The 21,598-nt window shown below is 37.4% G+C and overlaps 1 protein-coding gene across 17 annotated transcripts in view; it reads right to left on the minus strand.

The window, feature by feature from the left end:
• BBS9 (Bardet-Biedl syndrome 9) overlaps nucleotides 1–21,598 on the minus strand; it is a 431,432-nt gene that overhangs the window by 72,421 nt on the left and 337,413 nt on the right. For all 17 annotated transcript variants that reach the window (XR_013356572.1, XM_077856234.1, XM_077856239.1 and 14 more), the window contains one exon: nucleotides 15,634–15,816. Coding sequence is in view for 16 of the 17 variants with exons in the window: in XM_077856234.1 (XP_077712360.1) it covers nucleotides 15,634–15,816 (183 nt within the window). In the remaining variant the exon portion in view is untranslated. The remainder of the gene's footprint in view (nucleotides 1–15,633; nucleotides 15,817–21,598) is intronic.

Below are 21,598 nucleotides of genomic sequence, written 5' to 3' on the forward strand. Positions count from 1 at the left end.
GAGTTTTACACAGCTCCATGTCAAAAATGAAAGACTTGTAAAAGGGTGGAGATGGGAGGAAGAAAGTAAAAAACTTTCAAGTTTCAGAGGAAAATTAAATTTTTGACCTTTTCCTAATATTACATTGAAAATTAGGGATCCCTGGGTGGCGCAGTGGTTTAGCGCCTGCCTTTGGCCCAGGGCGCAATCCTGGAGACCCGGGATCGACTCCCACGTTGGGCTCCTGGTGCATGGAGCCTGCTTCTCTCTCTGCCTGTGTCTCTGCCTCTCTCTCTCTCTCTCTCTCTGTGACTATCATAAATAAATAAATAAATAAATAAATAAATAAATAAATAAATAAATAAATAAAAAGAAAATTAGCATCTGTCATACTAGTCAATGAAAACACAAATGATATTGTCAGAGACCAGCCTGAGATCACATCATAAACCACCACAATTACTTAATATATGGTAGTTACTTAGATAGGTTGGTATATATGTTTGTGTATTTGTTTGGTTTTTTTAAGTAAATAAAAGTTACTTTCATCCTAAGAAAATTAATGAAATTAAAAAATAAATCTTGACCACTATGCTACAGAGCACTTCTTTTCCATTTCATTGTGTCTGGCAATGTACTGTTGTCAGATCATCTTAGGCTCCTTTTACTTAACTGGGCTTTAGAAAATATTATATAAGGTCTTCTCCCAGAAAATTTATGGTCACAATTAACATATTCATAGAACCAAATTGCAAATCAGCTTCTAGATTCAAAAAAAATCTGCATATTATAAAATAAGATTTTACTGCATATGATCTATGCCAGTTTGGATGGGTCAAATCTTCAGAAGAGTCTATTAAAGCTCTAGCAGCACCTACATAAACTACTGAAACTGACACCGAGTAATGGTCCTAGGACACCATGTCCCCTGAAGACAGCAATTGTCAGACTTGACTCTGATGAGTCTGAATTATAGCTGTTTGTTTCAGGGACCCACTATTAGAATATTTGGGGCAGCCATCCCTATAATAAAATCATAAGACAAATGTGATCACAAACTCCCTAACTACCCACATAGTTGGAATTTAGGGAAAACTTAACAAAGCTAGGGCAAGAAAAGAACCATACGAACAAAGTAAAGGCATTAACTTCTCTGATGATGATGCTGTGTTTTTTTTTTTTAACAATCTCAAAGAACAAAGAATGACTGAACTCAGGGGAAAATGTCCAAAAATACATGAAATCATTGATTTAAGTGTGAAGATGTACAGGATACCTTTCTTTCTGTTTCTTTGTTTTTTTTCTCCTCCCTTTAATTAGTTTGGATTTTTCAGAACCACCCAGTAGCTTCACTATTTTAAGATGGGAGTATCTACTTCTTTCTCCATCAAGGCCACCAATGGATCTAAAATAGCTACAAGAAGGTCCACATACTAGATTTCTATTTCTATTTTCTTTTAAACAGAATTCTAAAGAAGTAAGGAGAAAAGGCATCTATAATCCTATCTGAAGTTACTGAGTGCCACATTATTCAATATTAGTGTCATTTTTCATAGTGATCAAGCTAAGATAACAGAAATACAACAGCACAATCTCAAAGTTCAATAGTTATTTATGAGATAGTATGTCTATCCCTATATTGACTCTAATTTTAAATGTCTTTGTCCATTTAATAAAGCACTAGTTTGAGTCCATATAGTCATGTATTTATTTTAAGAATACTTATTTAGAGCTGACTGATACAAGACATTACACTAAACATTGTGAGGTTAAAAAGAGGCGAATCAGAATGAATCCTATCTTCAAATAACAAATCAAGAGGCAAATCAAGAAGTAATAGCATAAGAATGTATACAAAAGTATAATGATGAAGGAAACAAAATGTATTTAGAGAGAGGTACAGGTAAAGTACTTTTGGAATGATTTTGTTTTAGCTTCCTTCCTAGAAGAATATCCAGAATTATCTGTCAATAAGTTGTTCAAGATAGAAGGTCTTTACACTTGTCTACATAATAAGGTAACTTCCCAACAGTTTTGTGCAAAAAATATATATATATATAGATATATAGTTTAGGTTCATTCCGGTACTATGTGAAATAAACTACAAGTCAATTAAATGTGTCAGCATTTTCTAGTATAGAAACCAACACAGGTAGACATAAGTACAAAATATAAGTTACACTTATCCTTGTTAAAGTAGTCAAATTGGAGAAGAGTAAAACTTTAGTATGATCATGTCTTCTGTTCATTTTTTAATTTTTGTGTTGAGTTTTATAAGTTCTTTATCTATTTTGGATACTAACTCTTTATCAGATACGTCATTCGCAAATATCTTCTTCCATCTGAAAACATGAATAGACATTTTTCCAAAGTAGACATGCAGATGGTCAACACACACATGAAAGGATGCTCAACATCACTGCTCATCAGGGCAATACAAATCAAAGCTACAATGAAATATCACCTCATACCTGTCAGAATGGCTAAAATCAGGAATATAAGCAACAGGTATTGGTAAGGATGTGGAGAAAGGGGAACCCTCTTACATTGTTGGTGGGAATGCAAATTGGTGTAGCCATTCTGGAAAACAGCATGGAGGTTCCTCAAAAAGTTAAAAATTGAACTACCCTACAATCCAGAAATTGCAGTACTAGGTATTTACCCAAAGAATACAAAATTACTAATTCAAAGGGATACATGCACTCCTACGTTTATAGCAGCATTTCTACAATAGCCAAATTATTGAAATAGCTCAAGTGTTCACTAAGTGCTGAATGGATAAAGATGTGGTGTGTGTGTGTGTGTGTGTGTGCGCACAACAATATGGATGGAGCTAGAGAATATTATGCTAACCAAAATAAGTCAGTCAGAGAAAGACAAATGCCATATGATTTCACTCATGTGTGGAATTTAAGAAACAAAACAAATGAGTAAAGGGGGGAAAAAGGAGGGATAGAGTGGCAAATCAAGAATAGCCTCTTAATGATAGAGAACAAATTAATGATTACTAGAGGAGAGGGGAATGGGGGGATGGATTAAATAGGTGATGGAGATTAGGGAGTGCACTTGTGGTGATGAGCACCGGGTTGAATCACTACATTGTACACCTGAAACTAATATTACACTGTATGCTAACTAACTGGAACTTAATTAAAAACTGGGGGGAAAAAACAACCTTCAGTAAGATTACCTGGTCAAATGTTTCCCCATGGAGTCAGGTTGTTCATTTTTGTGAGCCCTCTAGTTTAGATTCAAATCTGGTCTGTTATATTCTGTGTGACTGTGAAACTAATAGTCCTGAGACAAGGATGTGAGTGCAAACAGTTTACCCAAGAGCTGATCCAAGAAGTACAGGGGGAGTGAGAAAGTGAGATTGGGAAGGGGGGAGAAACAAAAAAAACTGTGCTGTCAAGCAACTGTTGCTAAAGGCAACTGGAGTCCAACCTAGTTGGACTAATCTGGCAGGTAATATATAACATACCTTGGACGTTCCTGGTCAGAGGGATGAGGGAGCTGGAGTATTAATCTACCAACTACCACCAGTCACTGACTGAACACAGTAGCTGACAGCCTCTGCCAAACAGGGAGAGTCCTCAGGCAAAAAGCTGCACAATGCTCAGAAGGCAGAAGCTTTCAGGAATGGTGGGGAGGTGAAGAGATATGGGTAGGTCACATGTAGCATCTGCTACAATCCCCTACTTCAAAGACATATAGTGAGGATTAAATAGGTTAACATATGTAGAGTCCTGGCCAATACATAATACATATTAATGCTCAATAAAAGTTAATTTTCTTACATACATTACTTAGAATTGTGGGAGGCGGGATCCCTGGGTGGCGCAGCGGTTTGGCGCCTGCCTTTGGCCCAGGGCGCGATCCTGGAGACCCGGGATCGAATCCCACGTCGGGCTCCCGGTGCATGGAGCCTGCTTCTCCCTCTGCCTATGTCTCTGCCTCTCTCTCTCTCTCTGTGACTATCATAAATAAATAAAAATTAAAAAAAAAAAAAGAATTGTGGGAGGCAAGGCCCCTCTCCCCCTTTCATTCTCTGTTTGTGTGTTTCCTCTCCTTTTTTCTCTACAAAACAGGGAAATCCTCTAATTAGTGAAGTTTATAGAACCTGGTTCTGAGATTGCTAAAAACTATATAGAAATATTTATAACCTTGAATTTAGAACAAATGGGTTAGAATGCAACTAACCACTACCATTAAGCCACAGAAATAACTTTATTTCCAGGAATGTGAAGAGTCTCACTACTCTAAATGCAGAAAGTGAAGCATATATCTATTAACAATATCAGTGAGATCATCTGCATATTCATATTCACTATGGTGGGAGAGAAGATCTGGGCTCCTGGGTTCTCATAAATGACATATAGAGAAACTTAAACTCAAATTTCATAACCATATTAGGCAATCTGCCATACTAAAAGTGATAGCAATAGGTACTTGACCTTCATTACTTTTCACAGCTATTTGTGGCTTTCTCTTCAAAAAGCAGCAACTAGTAAGATTTTTTTTCCTATTTATGTGAAATCTGCTTCTAGTCAAGAATGTCTGCTCCAAGATGGAAAGCCAAGGCTTTGCCTTTTTCAATAGCTTCCTGTCCCCAGCTCAAACTACTCACAGATTCCCTCTTAATAAAAAATGACTATAATTATAACTCTTTTACTCTGTACTTACAATTACATTCCATCAATTCCAGGAGGATTTTTTTTCCCTCCACATTTTAACATCTCTAAAATAGGGATGTATTTTATCTAACAACTGCTGGCTTCCAGGCTCCAAAAATGCTATTGTTGTCAACGCCTGTGTATGTACAGCCTTTGTCACAGCTGTTCTTATACTGTCACTTCAACTGACATATGTGCAATGTTCAGACTTTCCTATTGAACTGTCATTTAAAATATCTTTAAAAATTACACTATGACTCACTGAATAAAAAAGTTGGAATGGGGCAGTTGGATGTATAAATTTGAAACTAGTGAAGCAAATATTCATGACAGAAGAATGACAACAATTTGCTTTTTCTTGCAAAAGCAAAAGCTAAGTGCTTTCCAGGATGTAAGACAAGAAGATACGGATAGAAGAAATATGTTATGTTTTGTTACTGAGATACATGCACACAGGTTCCTAATGCCAAGCAATACAACTGAAGTAGGAGAAATTATCAAATCCCTGGAAGAGATGTGGTTTGTTTAATTAATGTATCACGCAGAACTATTGTTCAAGCAACAAACATCAATCTTCCTAAAATTTCCTGCTAACTATGGAAGTGAGCTGCTTAACTTTGCAGCAACAGATGATTCAACTGAGGTCAAAAAATAAAGCTCCGAACTTAGTCAAAAAGGAAAGTATTTAAAATGGATATCAGAGGCTCAGAAAGAAAAATCAGAGGCAAGATGGCACGCTCTTAAATGCTGCATCAATGCTCTTCATGGCACAGAGGGCACACAAACATGGCACACAGGACAATGTTATGTGGAAAAATATGAATACCAATAACATGTAGAGTTGAAAGATAAGAGAATCAAATTTCAAATGTGAAGATTTTCAAGAACACATTAACCAATTTATGTTGCTTGATTCTTATTAGGGCATGAGAATAATAGATGATAAAAATATATGCCTAAACAAGTCTAAAAGAGCTCCTTCAATACTTATAAAAACCTAAGTGACCAAAAGCACTATGTCATAGTTTAATTGACAGTGGTTTTCTTCCTAAGTGGTCCATAAAATAACAGTGCAATTTATAGCACCTTATTGTTGAAAACTAGTAGTAGTACTAATAGCTAATAATTCTTAGATGATTGTCATACACCCAGCTCTACATTTGGCATTTTATGTATATTATCTCAATTAATCCTCACAGGAATCTTGAGAGGTATATAAAGGGTACCCTCGTAACACCTGCACACCTTTGACAAATAGTTCCCAAATGAAGTCACAGATGTAATCCAATTTTTTAAAACATGGTTTAGCACCTCTGTACTTATAGGAATAGTAGTAGTATTTTGGCTTTCCAGATGATATATATAACCAACCATCAAAACCCTGAATCTAAAAATGATGATGGAGACACCTAATGGAGGCTCAGTATGTAGTCTACTTCACTGAGGTCAAACAAGCAAGGTAATTTTCAGTTACTATGTGTGAAAAATAGAATTTGGATTATGTGTTCTTGGGGAAGAAAAACCTTATTATATATTTTTTTCATTAAATGTTTATTGTTTCAGTCAATCATTTATAATAGGCCACAGCCAACCTTTATGCAATAAAAAGACTATTGCACAGGAAAGGATATACAGGCAATGCTAAAAGAAACTCCACGTGCAACAACTCCTCAGATGCTGACGTGGCTCTGCTCCCAGCCTAACTGTGGGAAAGGCGGCAAGCCTCTGGTTCTAAACACCTCTGAACTGGCAGTTTCCTCACACTGCACAAACTGTCTTTTCCATCAGACTCTGGGAATGCCTTCATGAGAAAGGCACTAGAGAGCCAAGTTCGCTCACTTTCTTAATCTCATGTTCTTCCTCTGTACCATTTGTTTACTGGTTCAGTGGAATATAAAGTGAAAGCAAGCTGAAATAAAATCTGAACAGCCATTCTCACCTCTCTTCAAAGCAGAGCCAGTCCTTGGGGTCTGATCTAGTTCACCACTATACAGATAAGGAAACTAATCTTTGATAGTTCCATAATTTGCTTAAGGACACAGAGCTAGTTAAATATTTGCTCAAAAAAAAAAAAAAAGATTTGAACCCCAGCCTGACATAATATTATATTCAACTGATATATCACAGTTTGTATTTCCAACTGTTAGCATTTAGGTTGCTTTCAATATTTCATAATTATAAAAATAAATATGGTACCAAATGGATTTTAGTTTACTACTTTCAGTGCATTAACTTACACTAGTGGTACCAAGTATTAGATTTACTTTATGACCCATTATTTCCCAGAGGACCCTCTGGAAAGCCTATAGCAGAAATAGGTAGGTATGTCCATCTTACCACATGTCTGTTAACACTATTTATTACCAAATTTGACTAAAGCAATATAGGTGAAATATACTTGCATATTCATCCCTGGATATAACAAAAGTTTTTGTGTTTAATGGTTTGAATTACAGGACATGAGAATGAATATATGTATAAATATATACATGTGTGGTGGTCTGGCTATCAATCTATCTATATCTTATACCATTCATGCAAGAGAGATCAGGTTTCGCTCTTAGGAACCCAAAAATATTTGAGGTTGCTTGCCAAAAAAGGAGGTGGTGCAAAATGGAAGGAGAACACTTCCTTTTTAAATAAAACTATACAGTTATTTGAGGAGAATCTGCAATTGTGTGGAACACTATGGAAATAAACAGGGTATCAAGTAATCCCTAGATACTTATATCCAACTATATGCTTAACTTAAGCTTTAATTCTGTTGGGACGTAGAAGAATCTGTCATTCCATTTATTAGACTACAAGACAAGTGGGGCACCTGCATGGCATGGTTGGTTAAGCCACCGATTCTTGGTTTTGGCTTAGGTCATGATCTAATGTCATGAGATTGAGCCCCACGTCGGGCTCCATGCTCAGTGTTGAGTATGCTTGAGATCCCCTCTCTCCCTCTCTGTTTGCCCCTCCCCCTGCTCACACATGTTCTCTCTCTTAAAATAAATAAATAAATCTTAAAAAAAAGGGATACAAGACAAGCACATTGACAACTCAGAATATATAATGAGAACTAAATATGTCATATCCCCAAGTGAAATTCACAAGAAGATGGAAGCTAGAGTAAATAAGGAGGGAAAGAGAATTGACCTGCCTCTTAAAGAGTATGGATAAAGGGGTAAACAGAGGACACTATGTTAGGTGAAAAAAAAAAAAAAAGCACTGTTAGCCCTGGCATGATGGAAAGAAGCTGCGTACTCATGGAAAGCCAGATTTCCCAGAACAAAGTGGAAAAACTGGGGAGTCACAGAAACTAAGTTTTAGAAAGAAGATATGGTGGTGCCAAGGGACTGAAAATCCTGAATGCCTGGCACTGGAGTCCAAACTGAACCAGGGGCAAAGGGAGCCACAGAAAGTACGTAAGCAGATGCGTGACAAGAGAGCAATGAGCTGAGTCTAGCAGTGATGTATAGGACATACCAATGCAGAGACGTGAGCAGGATGGCTACTTCAAATGTCACCAAAGAAAGTCAGGTAGAATAACAAGGACGCAAGCCAAAGGGGTTTTTGAGGAACATTTCCAAATGAACAACAACAGGCCAGAGTGACCAACTAGCCTACAGCTCTGTGTGTGGTTACAGCACAGAGGGAGTACTAATTTCAGAGGAAAGAGACCCCAATTTCCACATGTACATTTCTAAAAGAATGCAATGTCCCAGATATGTCAAAATCATCACTTTGTAATTAGCAGACTCAAACTAAGTTGGGTAAAGGTATTTTTTTTTTTTTTTTTTTTTTGGGTAAAGGTATTTTAAGGAAATTAAATTAGTATAAATACACTTCTGGGGCAACTGGGTGGCTCAGTTAGTTAAACGTCTGCCTTCGGCTCAGGTCATGATCTCAGGGTCCTGGGACTGGCCCTGTGTCCAGGTTCCCTGCTCAGCAGGGAGCTTGCTTCTCCCTCTCCCTCTGCTGTTCCTCTTGTCTGTGCTCTCAGATAGATAGATAGATAGATAGATAGATAGATAGATAAAAATCTTAAAAAAAAATACACTTCTAGCCAGGAATCAAGTAAGTAGGCATCATGAGGAGGATGATGATGATGATCATTATTCTCATCACCATGGTTATGTGAATTTTATTTATTTAGCTCTTTATATTTAAACCACATCTTACTTCACAAAGGTTTTGGGGTGGCATACAGTGAGAGCAAAGCTTTAATTAATCAATTCTTTGTTCATTTATTTAGTATCTCTATTCTTTTTTTAATATTTTATTTATTTATTCATGAGAGACACAGAAAGAGGCAGAGACACAGGCAGAGGGAGAAGCAGGCTCCATGCAGGGAGTCCGACGTGGGACTCGATCCCGGGTCTCCAGGGTCACGCCCTGGGCTGAAGGCGGCGCTAAATCGCTGAGCCACCTGGGCTGCTCTAGTATCTCCATTCTTAAATGCATAAATAATATTAAATGTGTCTATTAAGGTACTGTTTCCTATTTGATATACTTAAGGGAAGTTTAAAAAAATTACACATCACCACTTGTGTATTATATTCTACTTGGCTGCTATTCTGATGTATTCCAATTTTTAAAACAGCAAGCAACTCAAAGGCTCTGAGATATATTATACTCAATGCTGGTGAAGTAGAAAACCATACCACTACATGACACCAGTTGCATAAAACTAGAGACAACACAGATTATGTGGCCATTATGAACATGAAACTATCTTTCATGTTTATCTTGTTGGCTACGATCAAGAGGATTACCAAAATATTTACTTTCTCCACTATGTTCCCATAGACAGTTTATAAAATTGTGATGATACTCTAACAATCATAAAGGCAGACTTGATACTGACACCAGACTTCCTCCTTTTGTTTGCCTTTTAAGAAGAGGTCATTAATAACTGCAATGATTAGCCATCATTCAATCCAGACACACAATGGCCCTTACATCAAATCTGACCTGTGACGTAGAAGCCTTGAAGCCTTGTAAGTAAGCCTTGATAAGTCTTTCCACACAATAGGATTTCCTATTATAAACATCTGTTTTCTCACATGAACCATGTTGAACATGTTAAAAATAAGTTTCTCCTTCCATATCAGTTTGTAAAAGGAATAATCAATCAAAAAGTAACGCTGAAGGTCCAAATCTCCTTCCCCCATTGATGTAAGTTTCCACCTTAACTTTCTCAGGGGATTTGAAAGTTCAATACTGGGGAAGGTAACTGCTAAGCTCTTAAGAATACAATAAAGCTTTTCTTTTTCAAACAGTAGATAGTATCTACTAAAGATATTAAATGCACTTTGAAAGAAAAGAAAAAGTAAGGTAAAATGCTATACAGTATGCCAGTATTTGTTCTCATTCTAGGACTGTGTGCATCCAGGTCTCCAAACCAGTGTAACCAGTGTTGCTCTTTTCCTTAGAGATTCCTCTGGAGTCAGGTGGAACATAGACAAACATTTAGAGCAGAAGTCAGAGAAAGCCTATTTGGAAATAACAACATTGTTCCTCGTTGCGCTCTTGCCATCTTCTGGACTTTGTGTGAAAGAATCTTAGCCATTTAAGCTGTTTTCTAAGAAAATGAGAAGCAGATCTGTACAGAGATCAGGAAGGGCAAAGAGGATTCATCCACGTACCAACTGCAAGTGATACTGACTACCTAGAATACTGTATTCAAGAGGATTTTGAGGTCATGTGGAGGCTCAACAGGAAAGAATTTGGGATGACTATAATATCTATCAAGGTCACACGAAGGGGGTGTAGCAGCATTTGCACCAACTTATTGCCTCCCTTTTATGTAGATGCGTTCATCTCCCCAGAGAAAGCCTAGTTACTGCACATGTGACAGGCTGCTGATGCCAAAATACCAGAAATAAGGGATGCTAAAGCAAATATCATGGTATAACTTAATGTCAGTGTCCTACCCCTCTTTCAATAATTTGTTAAAATGTGCTGAAGTTGTTAACCCAATTGACAAAACCCTTTCTCTCATAATGATGGAGTACTGTGCAATAGAACTTACTGTGGTGAAGGAAATTTTTTTTTTAAGATTTTATTTATTTATTCATGAGAGATACAGAGAGAGAGAGAGAAGCAGAGACACAGGTAGAGGCAGACGCAGGCTCCATGCAGGGAGCCCAATGTGAGACTCGATTCCCGGACTCCAGGATCATGCCCTGGGCCAAAGGCAGGCGCTAAACCGCTGAGCCACCCAGGGATCCCCTGAAGGAAATGTTCTACATTTGCACTTTCCAGTGTGGTAGCCACTAATGGTAGCCACATGTGGCTATTAAGCAGTTGAAACATAGCTAGTGAAATCGAGGAACTGAAATTTTAATTCTATTTCACTTTATGTAAATTTCAATTTAAATAGCCAATATCACAAGCGACTATCATATCAGACAGCCAAAATGTTTATGGCCAAATGTGACTGGAATCTGTTTGCTTACAATGTTGAAATAAATCCACAAAGGATAGGATCCGTTTTGTTTATTGAAATATGCTGAGAGCCTAGAACACTGCCCAAAACATAGTAGGTGCTTAATAAATATTCAATGAATGCATAAATGAGTGGGTATGTAGATTTCAAGTCAATCCCAAGGTATGTAGGATTTTTCAGCTTTTGGCTTTTATACAACATCATGAGAGGGAGATATATGTACTATCAGAATTAAATACTCTCTGACTCAAACCAGTAACCCAGCCCTCAATGACCTAAGTAAAGATAGTATTTTCCACATAACTTCAAATAAGTAAAGGATCAGTAGATACATGTTTAAATTCTGCATTGTGAATACTCTGGAATTTCCTCAGCCCCTAACCTGAAAAGTAAGGAAACAATTCATTGTAGCATTGTAGAATTGCCCCATCCAATACTCTGAGAGAAAACACAATTTGGGGCAAAATTTCTCTATCAATCACAGGAAAATGGCGGGGACAATACCATATTTACTATCAAATCCACTGATGGAACTGAGTGTAAGAGCTCTTTTCGGAGATGTCAAAGAGAACACTTAATGTCTTTCTTAAAGTTAAGGGAAGTATCCCTACAAAAACAGAATTGGTGCACATAATTTTCAGCACCTTGGAAGTCATGTGTAATAGCAATACCAGCATTTATTTGCCCCAAAATAGTTATGAGAAGTGGAAAAAACAGAAAAGCATCACTGAAGAAACAGATCAAAGAAAACAATATGAATTCTGTTCCAAATGAGATGGTATTTTAAAAAATTCTGATAATATAGTGTAAAGAATGTTACTTTTCATTAGTAATAATAGATTCTAAATATTTTTGCTTTATGAACCTGATGCCAGTAAGAAAACATTCCAGAGTGAACTAGGGCATTTTGCCTGCCTTTGTGACACATGCCATCTAAATGACAATACAACAAACCATTATGCAGTGCTATTTGAACTGTAAAAAAAACACCTTCTGAGTACTTTCTTCTACCTCTCAATCCTTGTGGGGACATCTGACCTTGAACTGAGAGTCTCTTCTGAAAATGTTGTCCACATGTCTGAAGTTCTCCCCCTCATACACATGTACTCTGCCATCCACTTTCAACCAAACCGTCTAAATTACATTCAGATTTTTGTGGTATCATAATAACTTCAATATGGGATATATTTTCAACATTCTGGTCAGAGACTCCTTTCTTCCCTGCCTCACCCTCCCTCCAAGTTATTTCAGGTTTGCATATTTCATTTTCACATCTCAGTGGGATACCCATCATATAACATTTATTTGTGAGGTCTAAAGGCATAATGTGGGGGATTGTGAACTAGCATGTCAAAACCACATACTGCATGCGTACGTCTTAAAAAATGAAAAAGGATTCCTTTTTCTCAAGATATATAAGCTGTCTCAATAGTATAGGTCCAAAGTGAATACCACAACGTAATTAAAGATGAAGAGCATAACAAGCAGTATTAAAATGTCTTTTTTGATTCATTCTTCTCCAGGTTATGTTTTTATCAAATGTCCTGTCTCATTAATGACTTTGAGAGACATAATGAGTATACACACCTTCTAATCTCACCAAATTCAGAAGGAAGTTGAAAGAATTATCCCCTACATGTTTTGGGATATGACGGGAGAGAACACAATGGCAGACCAGAAAGGAGCTTTGAGAAGATGCCTGGTTGGTTCATTCACCTGCCTATAGGGATGAACATACTACATACTCCCAGTAGAATGAGGCTGTTCTGAAAGATCTCTAGAGTCGGAAATACCACAGTCTCTCTGGGGACTGAATTCCTACATTTGAGAACTTTTATTTCAAGGAAATTCTTCCTTTGGGTTTAACCACACTTCAGGAGCATGTGAGCTATGCGGTCGCACAGGGCCCCATGTTCAGAGGGGCCCCACACTTGATTTGCTTTGCTGTCGCCATCTTGAAATTCTTAATAATGTTATCTTTGAACTTGTGTTTTGTAAGGGAAGTCCAATGGGATAGTGAAGTGTGTGTGAGAAGGGAAGATATGCCCATTATGTGTGGCCTTCTCCCTTTCTGTCCCATAAACTTAGAATTCTATGGCCCCTGAATGAATGGGAGTGAAGGAGACACAAAGCTAGTACAAAGAAGGCGTTTTACGTCTAGGCTGATTAATTGGGGGCACTGACAGCCCTTCAAAGTTTACCATTTGCACCAAAACTTATTTGAATGAAGAAAGGCAGTAATAGATTTAAAGAAACAAGAATGACTAAGGCAGTCCATTATACTCCTGTTACTTCCCTATATTATCCAACTACTCACACTGAAAATAGTAACAGAAGGAAAGGAAGGGAAATAGAGTAACACAGAGCTCCTTTTCCTTTCCTTCCTTCCTTACTCATTGGTAAACTGAAGATGGAAAGTGTTGGTAGATGTGTGCATACCAGGAAGTAAATAAAAACAGTTAAATTTGTGCAGTGATTCACAGTTCTGTAAGAACAAAATATATATGTATGCATGAGCTACAAAATACAAATTACATAATTTTGGTGATTCTGCATATGGACTCAATCCTCTTCTATTTGTATTAAAACTGGCATTGCATACTATAAAATTAATTGTAAAATTCATGCTAGCAACTTAAATTAATTTTTCTTTATTTAGAACAACATAAAATAGAAAATAAAAACACCATGAAGAGAGAGAGATTGCAGAAAGTAAAAAGCGTTGTTCTGGTACCTGTTTTAACAACACCTTAGCACTTTTTTCTAATTTTTTGAACAAGAGATCTGCCTTTTCATTTTGCACCAGGCCCTGTAAATTATACTGCTGGCCCTGCCCTGCTTTCTCATGCTCCAGATTATATCTACTACATCTGTCCTGCCAAGTCAACTCTTGTTAGCTTTCACCCTTTTCTCCAGTCATTCACCCAACAAATATGGACTGTGCTATGGTCAGGCATTGTGCCAGATGCTGAGAATATAAAAATGAGTAAGATATAATTTCACTCTATTCCATTATCTCATTTAATTCTTATTCAACTTATTGGGTAGGTCCTATTATTGTTTCCAGCTTAGAGCTACAGAAGCAGAGATTTGGAACAGCTAGAAAACCTGATCAGAAGGATTTTATCATCAAGTGGTGGAACCAGGAACTGAGGCCACCCACATCTTTCTGACTACTAACTCTGAGTTCATAGTTATCATGCTTACTAATACAATCCTAATTGTATTGTTTTCTATTATTACAACGTCCACATTTCTAGTTTCTCAAGGACAAATTTTATTTCTTTAAGGCCAATTTAAGTAATAATTTTATTTTCTGAATTTAAGAAAATGTGTACTCTGATTTTTTTTCCAATTTACTTATAAATATTTTGTTTAGAATATAAAATATAGCTTTATTTTTTTATCTGACATTCCTTTGACTCACTTGTAGAAAATTACACTCAACTGACAAAACATGTGATTTTCAAAATTTTGTTCACGACTCTGTTTGCTAAAATACAGCGTATTGGTTAAAACCATATGCTTTGAAAGAAGCCATACCTCAGCCCAAATCCTGGCTCTACCACACACTAGTTTCAAAAAGGTACTAAACTCTCAGAGCTTAAATTTTCTCATATGTAAAATGGGGATGAAAACAGTACCTTAATTACCTTATTGGGCCATATTTAAGATTAAATGAGATAATCCTCGTAGAACATGTAAAATATCACCTGGTGCCTACCTAGTAAGCACTCAAAAATGTCAGTTTAGTACTATTATTTTTAGTCCTGTTCTAACAGCTATGTTTAAAAATGGATTTTAAATAACTTTTTTCTTGAAATGGTTTCCTCTAAAACAAAAAATAAGTCCAGGGGTCTCTAATTTCCAAGAAGTATATTATTTCTTTGTATATAAAAGCATGCAAAAAGCTCCCCTAAAATGACACCTGGTAGTCATATAAAACACTACAATTCAGGGATCTAAGATTTTTTTATTCATACAATCTTTCACCAAAAACTCCAAATATGAACCTTCATTTTCCCCTATGGTTCTGAAGTGCCCAGAGTAAAAGAGTTTATACAATATATATAAAGAAATAAAATATTCCTGTCACTTAGCAAGGCTATCTCAGCTCTCCCTAACACTTGAAATGACACTTAAATTTAAGAACATTGAGCAAATTAAAATGGCTGAACTGTTTTCTCTGGTGGAAAAGGAAAGGATTAGCTAATCTGAAGGTTTACTGCCATCACTCAGGCAGTCAAATGACTGTTTCCCTGGCTTCTAAGTGATTGAAGAGCACATAAAAAAAAAAAGACTGAATACCATATAAAAATGGACTATATACCTATTTTTAAAATAGCTCTAGAAAAAAAAGGCCTTTATTTGACATTTTTATTATAGTTTAAAGAAAAGAAAAACAGGATCTGGGTTAAAAAAAAAAAAAAAAAACCCTCCATCTGATACCTTAGAAAACATGATAGCCATGTGAGATCTTCCTAAAACCACAATCTTTCCAATAATGATGGCTGTTACCACTGTAGACTTGTGGGTCCTTACCAATTCTTGAGTGTCCTGCTGCAGTGGCAGAAATGCTGCTTCTAGAATAGCAACCTGGTCAGGACTAAGCTTCTGCCACAGCCCAATCAGCAGAATCACCAGATGGGTGGCACTTCTCAGCTTGGTGAATGACTGGAACAGATTGTCTTGGTTTTCCTCTACTGCATCTGCTAGAGCGATTACCTGCAGAAATGACAAACTTCAGTTAGGGATAATTTCACAATTCTTGAGCCCTCAACAAATTACATTTGGCACACTCTTGTTTTTCTTTAAAACAACTTGATGAACTTTGTCTTCCACAAACACAAGCTATGTTGAGTAATAAAATAGTTATCATTCATCTGTCCACTTCCTGCTTTAAAAAAAATCCCTAAAGTAATTCCAAATCCATATGGCCAAGAGATGAAAATATCCATGAAATCAGCTTAATGGGGACATTGTTCGGTGTCTGCTTTACCATCAATTGACCTTCTACAACATATGATAATATAAGTAACCTCTAATACAGTTATTACAGTCTTTATTACTTTATTACAGTCTTTATTACAGTCTTTATCAATCAGAGATTGATCGATTAAAAATATCAAAATAACTGCATTTGCCATGTAATTTAAAATAATGACTTCATTACATCCTTTTCAGAAAATAACAATCTGCCTCTGATTATTATTCTTTATATGTTACATGGTGCTGGGAGATCCAGCATTTATTAAAACCAATAGGCAGATAATGTTTAAACATTTGACCAATTGAGTAATGTCATTTTTAACACAAATGTCAGGCCTTTGCCCACAGGGACCTGAAAGGAAAAAAAAAATGTTCAGGGTGTGTTAGCTTTACAATGCCAAATCTACTTAGGGTAAAATTGGCAGGAGTAGAATTGGCTTTTTTTTTTTTTTTTTTTTTTTAATCCTCTTGAATAATCCTGTGGAAAAAAGAACTAAAGCAACAATTGGATGGAACATCCAAGACTGCCCATTGGTGTTTTATTTTAATGTCTTGGTGAATTTTGTGCTCATTAAAAGTAATGAACTGACTGGCCCAGAGGCTCAAGGCGTCTGACAGCCCCCAGAACAGGAATAGTAAAAGCCAGGCAATGTGAGCTCCTTTCTATCAGTCCCTGCCAGCTTGAGGAACTAGAGCTCAGATGACTTTCAGAATTCTAGTGCAGATGAACCATTTGGTGATATTTCATGGTTTATTGACACTGGCCCAAAGGGCTTGTTAAAAAATCATCATTCAAACAAGTAAGAGTTTATAGCTGTGTGGTCTCCCAAATTCCATGTAGCAATAGAGGCTATAAGGGGACAGTCCTCAGAGTGTCTGGGAGATGCAGGAAAAGAGATATAGTTAGGAAAAGACAAAGTAATTGAAAGTCCTTGCCTGACAATGCCAGGCAGACCATGATTCTTTGCCATTTGGTTGAGGGCTTGCAGGAGATATAAAAGGCAATCACAATTCACATTCAGATCTCCAGGGAGCCCTGGGAGTCTGGACCAAGGTCAGCATTACAGTAAAGTGTATTGCTTACTATGTACCTAATATTGTGCTACTTTTTTTCCATAGGTGTTCAAAAAAGTGTATGATATCTTATAGCCCATAAGGATCTTAAAATTTGTTGGACAGGAAACATACATATACAACCAATTAGTTGAAAGAAACATTACTGTAATAATGTCCTAATTGTGCAGAACAGAAAATAAGTGTAAAAGAAGTTAGCAAAAGGAAAGATTACTATGGGCCAGAGTTAATATCCCTGGGGCCTCTTTACTCAAATGAAGTTTGGAACTCATCCCTTTCCTATTATTTCAAGAAGTCCCCTCTCAGAGACAGAGGCCACTTTCCTTAAACCAAAACACCTGGAGTCATCTGCTTCTTCCCCCCACCCTCACCAACGATTACAACTGACTCCTGTTAAAGTCTACATTTATATTCTTCTCTTCCTGTGAGTGTTACCAATTAAGCCTTATTGTGGGGACCATCATATTATGACACAGATGCTTACTGTAGATAAGTCCAAATTACACAAAGATCAAGGTCATAAACATCTCCCAAGCGCCAAATATATGCAAGAATTCATAGGAAGCACTCTAGGGAATTCAATGGCGACAGATCTAATCTCTACCTTCAGAGAGTTTATAATAGAGAAAGGAAAATACATCAGAGGCAAATGTCAACCCTACGAACAATAAAGGAGAATGCTATTAATATTATAAGTATGGGGTTAATAATAATCCCTGTTATTGAGCATAGACTACATGCCAAACATCCTGCTGTGTCATAGAGGTATGCTGTGCCTTCAGTCCCTACACCTCCACCCAGTTGGCATGTTCTCTATTTTACAGATGAGGCCTCTGAGGCTCAGCAGATGTAAGGAATTAGTCCAGTACTGTACACAGGGATGCAAACTGTGCCTGTGCTTAGAAGGGCTCCCATGCTTCGTTTAATGCCCTGCTGTCTCTGTCATGAAATTCTTTTTTTTTTTTAAGAGAGAGTGCGAGCAGGGGGAGGGGCAGAAGAAGAGAAGGGCAAGACAGAGAATCTTAAACAGGCACCATGCCCAGTGTAGAGTCCAACGTGGGCATGATCTCACAACCCAGAAATCATGACCTGAGCTGAAATCAAGAGTCAGACACTTAACTGACTGAGCCACCCAGGTGAACCTCTGTCTTGAATTTCTTAATAATTTTATTTTTGAACTTGTGTTTTATAAGTGAAGTCAATAAAGGGATAATAGAAAATGCACATGAGAAGAGGAGATAATGTTCATTAACTTGGCCATTACTAAAAATTAAGCTACATAAAATTAATTACACCAAAACAAAGTAAATACTCAAAACTCATTACTTCTTAATTAGTTTACTATTATCTAAGGCCCTTGGAGTTATTTATGCTTATTGTATCTGTATGTTGGGAAAACTCTGCAATGGTGGACAACTGCCCATTTCTCCCCAACTTTGCATTCAGTGACCTCACATCCATAGCTTGACATCAGCCATGGTAGAAATATTTACAACATAAACATCAAGAAATGTTACAAAGCCAGGCCTCCTCCCAACACCTCTCCTTCCCAGAGAACCAGTTGCTAAATATTTACCAGAGTGCTACTGAGTAGAGGTACCTAAAATTCGTCCTCAAGAATGGATATTGGGTAAGAGTGCTTTAAAAGTGCAAGACACAACTTGAACAAATGCAATGAAGCAGAAAAGTAGAAGCTGCGTGTTCAGGAAGGAACAAATATTCCAGTTTGGGAATAGCATTTGATCAGACCAAAAAAAAAAAAAAAAAAAAGGTAATCTGGGCAACTGTTGTAAAGGAACCAGAATGTCAAGGTGAAGAGCATGCACATAACACTATAGGTACTAGGTGACTGTGGAGTACTGTGAATGTGGGTGTTCCCTGATGGGAGGCTGCACTCAAAGCAGCTATCGATCATAGTAAACATTTGGGCATTTACTGGGACTTAAAGTGAGGCTGTTGTGCACGTTCCTCACTATCAAGGGAAAATTCGTACTAAGTGTAACAGCATGTCAGTTCATGGACCCACCCAACTTGCTAAACACAGCTGTGGTGGAAGAATGACTTCTTAGTGAGACAGCAGCCCAAGCCACAGGATCTTTCCTGAGCAAGGCCCAAAATACATCAATCTGGGAGAAGCATCGTTTCTCTAAGTTTTGGTCTCACTGGTTATATTTCTGTGCCATTGTGGAAAGTCTGCTATCCCCAAACGGTCACAGAAATTGGAAAGAAATAGGATAAACAATTCCTTATGTAAATTACCCCCAAGGAAAATCTTCGTGACCTACTGGCCAGCATGAAATACTAAACAGATCTCCATGTTCTCAATTTAGTTTTACACATAACAGCCAAGTTTACTTTGTTCTCCATGAGAGCCAAATGAATTTAGCAGAATTAATATAGTAAAAAGGGCTGGAAAACCTAGACCCATCAAGATTTAGATCCGTCCCACCAAGGCCTACAGGATCTTGCTGCTCACCTGGAACTGCAAAATGAGGCCAACCAGCTGCTAGGGCTTAAATCTGAAGGAGAGTGATTTTTCAGTGCTCATCACTGGCTATGCAAGATGTGTGTTCCCTGGTGTTCAACAGAACTACAGAAAGGGAAGGGGTTAGGAAACAATAAATGCTAACAATTTCAAGCACAAATGTGTTGATGGCCTTTGTTTTTCTTTTTTAAATTGAAGGTTTCCAAATAAAATGGAGACCCCAAAGGACATCTATGTCCAACTGCCATATCAGTTGATGCCAAAGTAATGAGGCAGAGGCCCAGGGAGCTGCTTGCAGGAAAATGCTCAACTCATAAAGTGAGTGTGAAATTAATCCCAAATACTTCCAGCTGCCAAGATAGGCTCTAAAATTGGTTACAGGAAAGCAGCAGCAGCAATAGCAGAGTAGACATGAATCATACCATGTGAACACAGACATGTCCAATTTCTTCACCTAAACTCACCATCCAATCTGCCTCCAAATCTCATGTGTGGTTGCACAGAACCCTATTACACTGCTGTATAGCTGTCATTTACTGAGCCCTGACTATAGGCCAGGCACTGTGCTAGTGCTATTGTATCCAGATAATCATGTGGTCCTCATGACTACGCTCTGACATAGGAGAATTGTTGATCCCTGCAGTCCCCATTTCCAGATGAGGAAATGGAAGCTTAGTGCTCTGATGAGCTTAGTGCCTGTGGTCATGAGCTGTGACAGAGAAGCGCCAGGATCCCAGTCCTGTCTCCTGATTCCTCACTGAGTGCTCTTTCTTCTTCAGTGGTACACAGATACATACAGTAGTCCCCTTAAAATAATCCAGTGGGTTTTTATCTTGATAATCAAACTGAGATACTAAGGAAAAAACACTACTAATACATTATATTCATAATAGGCATAAGTGCTTTAGATAAATTTCCCCATTGCTGGGGCTTTTACCATGAGGTTAATTCAAGTTGAAATTTCCAGGGTGGTTTCTGCCCAAAGTTATATTATAAAGGAAATTAGTTCATCATTTGTAAATGATGGGGAGTTTTTTTCTTTTAAAAAATTGTATTAGGTTCCATATAATTCAAAATTATGAAGACTTTAGAAATTAACTATTTATTTACTACACCTTCCATTAATGAAGCTACTTTTTAAAAAAGGATGATTCATTTATTTTTTACAAATCTCAGACTACAATGTTTTCGGTGATCTAAGCACTAAGGCTACAGAGATTAGCTCATTTTATTCTCAAAGGATTCTATGAGGTAGAAATTACAATTGTCCACATTTTAAAAGTAAGGAGACAGGAGACAAAGAGGCCCCTGGGTGGTCTAGCTGGTTGAGCATATGATTCTTGATTTTGGCTGAGGTTGTGATTTCAGAGTCCTGAGATCGAGCCCTGCTTTGGGCTACCTTACTGTCCCTTTGCCCCTCTCTCCACATGTACTCTCTCTTCTCCTTCTCTAAAAATAAATAAATAAATCTTTAAAAAAAAAAAATGAGACAGAAATACAGAAAGGGTCAAGCAGTTAGTCAGTGGGAGAGCCAGAATTTATACCCAAGCAATCTGACCCAAGAAATATCACCAAGTAACCTGCATTGATTTTCCGCCTGCGTATCGATTTCTTTCTCTCTCTCTCTCTCTTTTTTTTTTTTTTTTAGATTTTATTCATTTATTTAAGAGAGAGTGTTTGCACGCGAGAAAGAGAGCACACCAGGGGGAGCAGCAGAAGGAGAGAGAGAAGTAGACTCCTCGCTGAGCAGGGAGCCCGACATGAGGCTTGATTCCCGGACCCCGGGATTGTGATCTGAGCTGAAGGCAGATACTTAACCAACTGAGCCACCCAGGTGTCCCTGCATATCAATTTCATCATTAGCAATATGTGGAACAAATTCTATCAGAAGCTTCCCAATGGAAGGTTTCCACTTTGTTGACCCTCTAATCCCCCATAAAAATTAAGATAGGTTTATTT

The sequence above is a fragment of the Canis aureus genome, chromosome 18 (assembly GCF_053574225.1).
Source record: "Canis aureus isolate CA01 chromosome 18, VMU_Caureus_v.1.0, whole genome shotgun sequence".
Classification (NCBI taxonomy): Eukaryota; Metazoa; Chordata; class Mammalia; order Carnivora; family Canidae; genus Canis; species Canis aureus.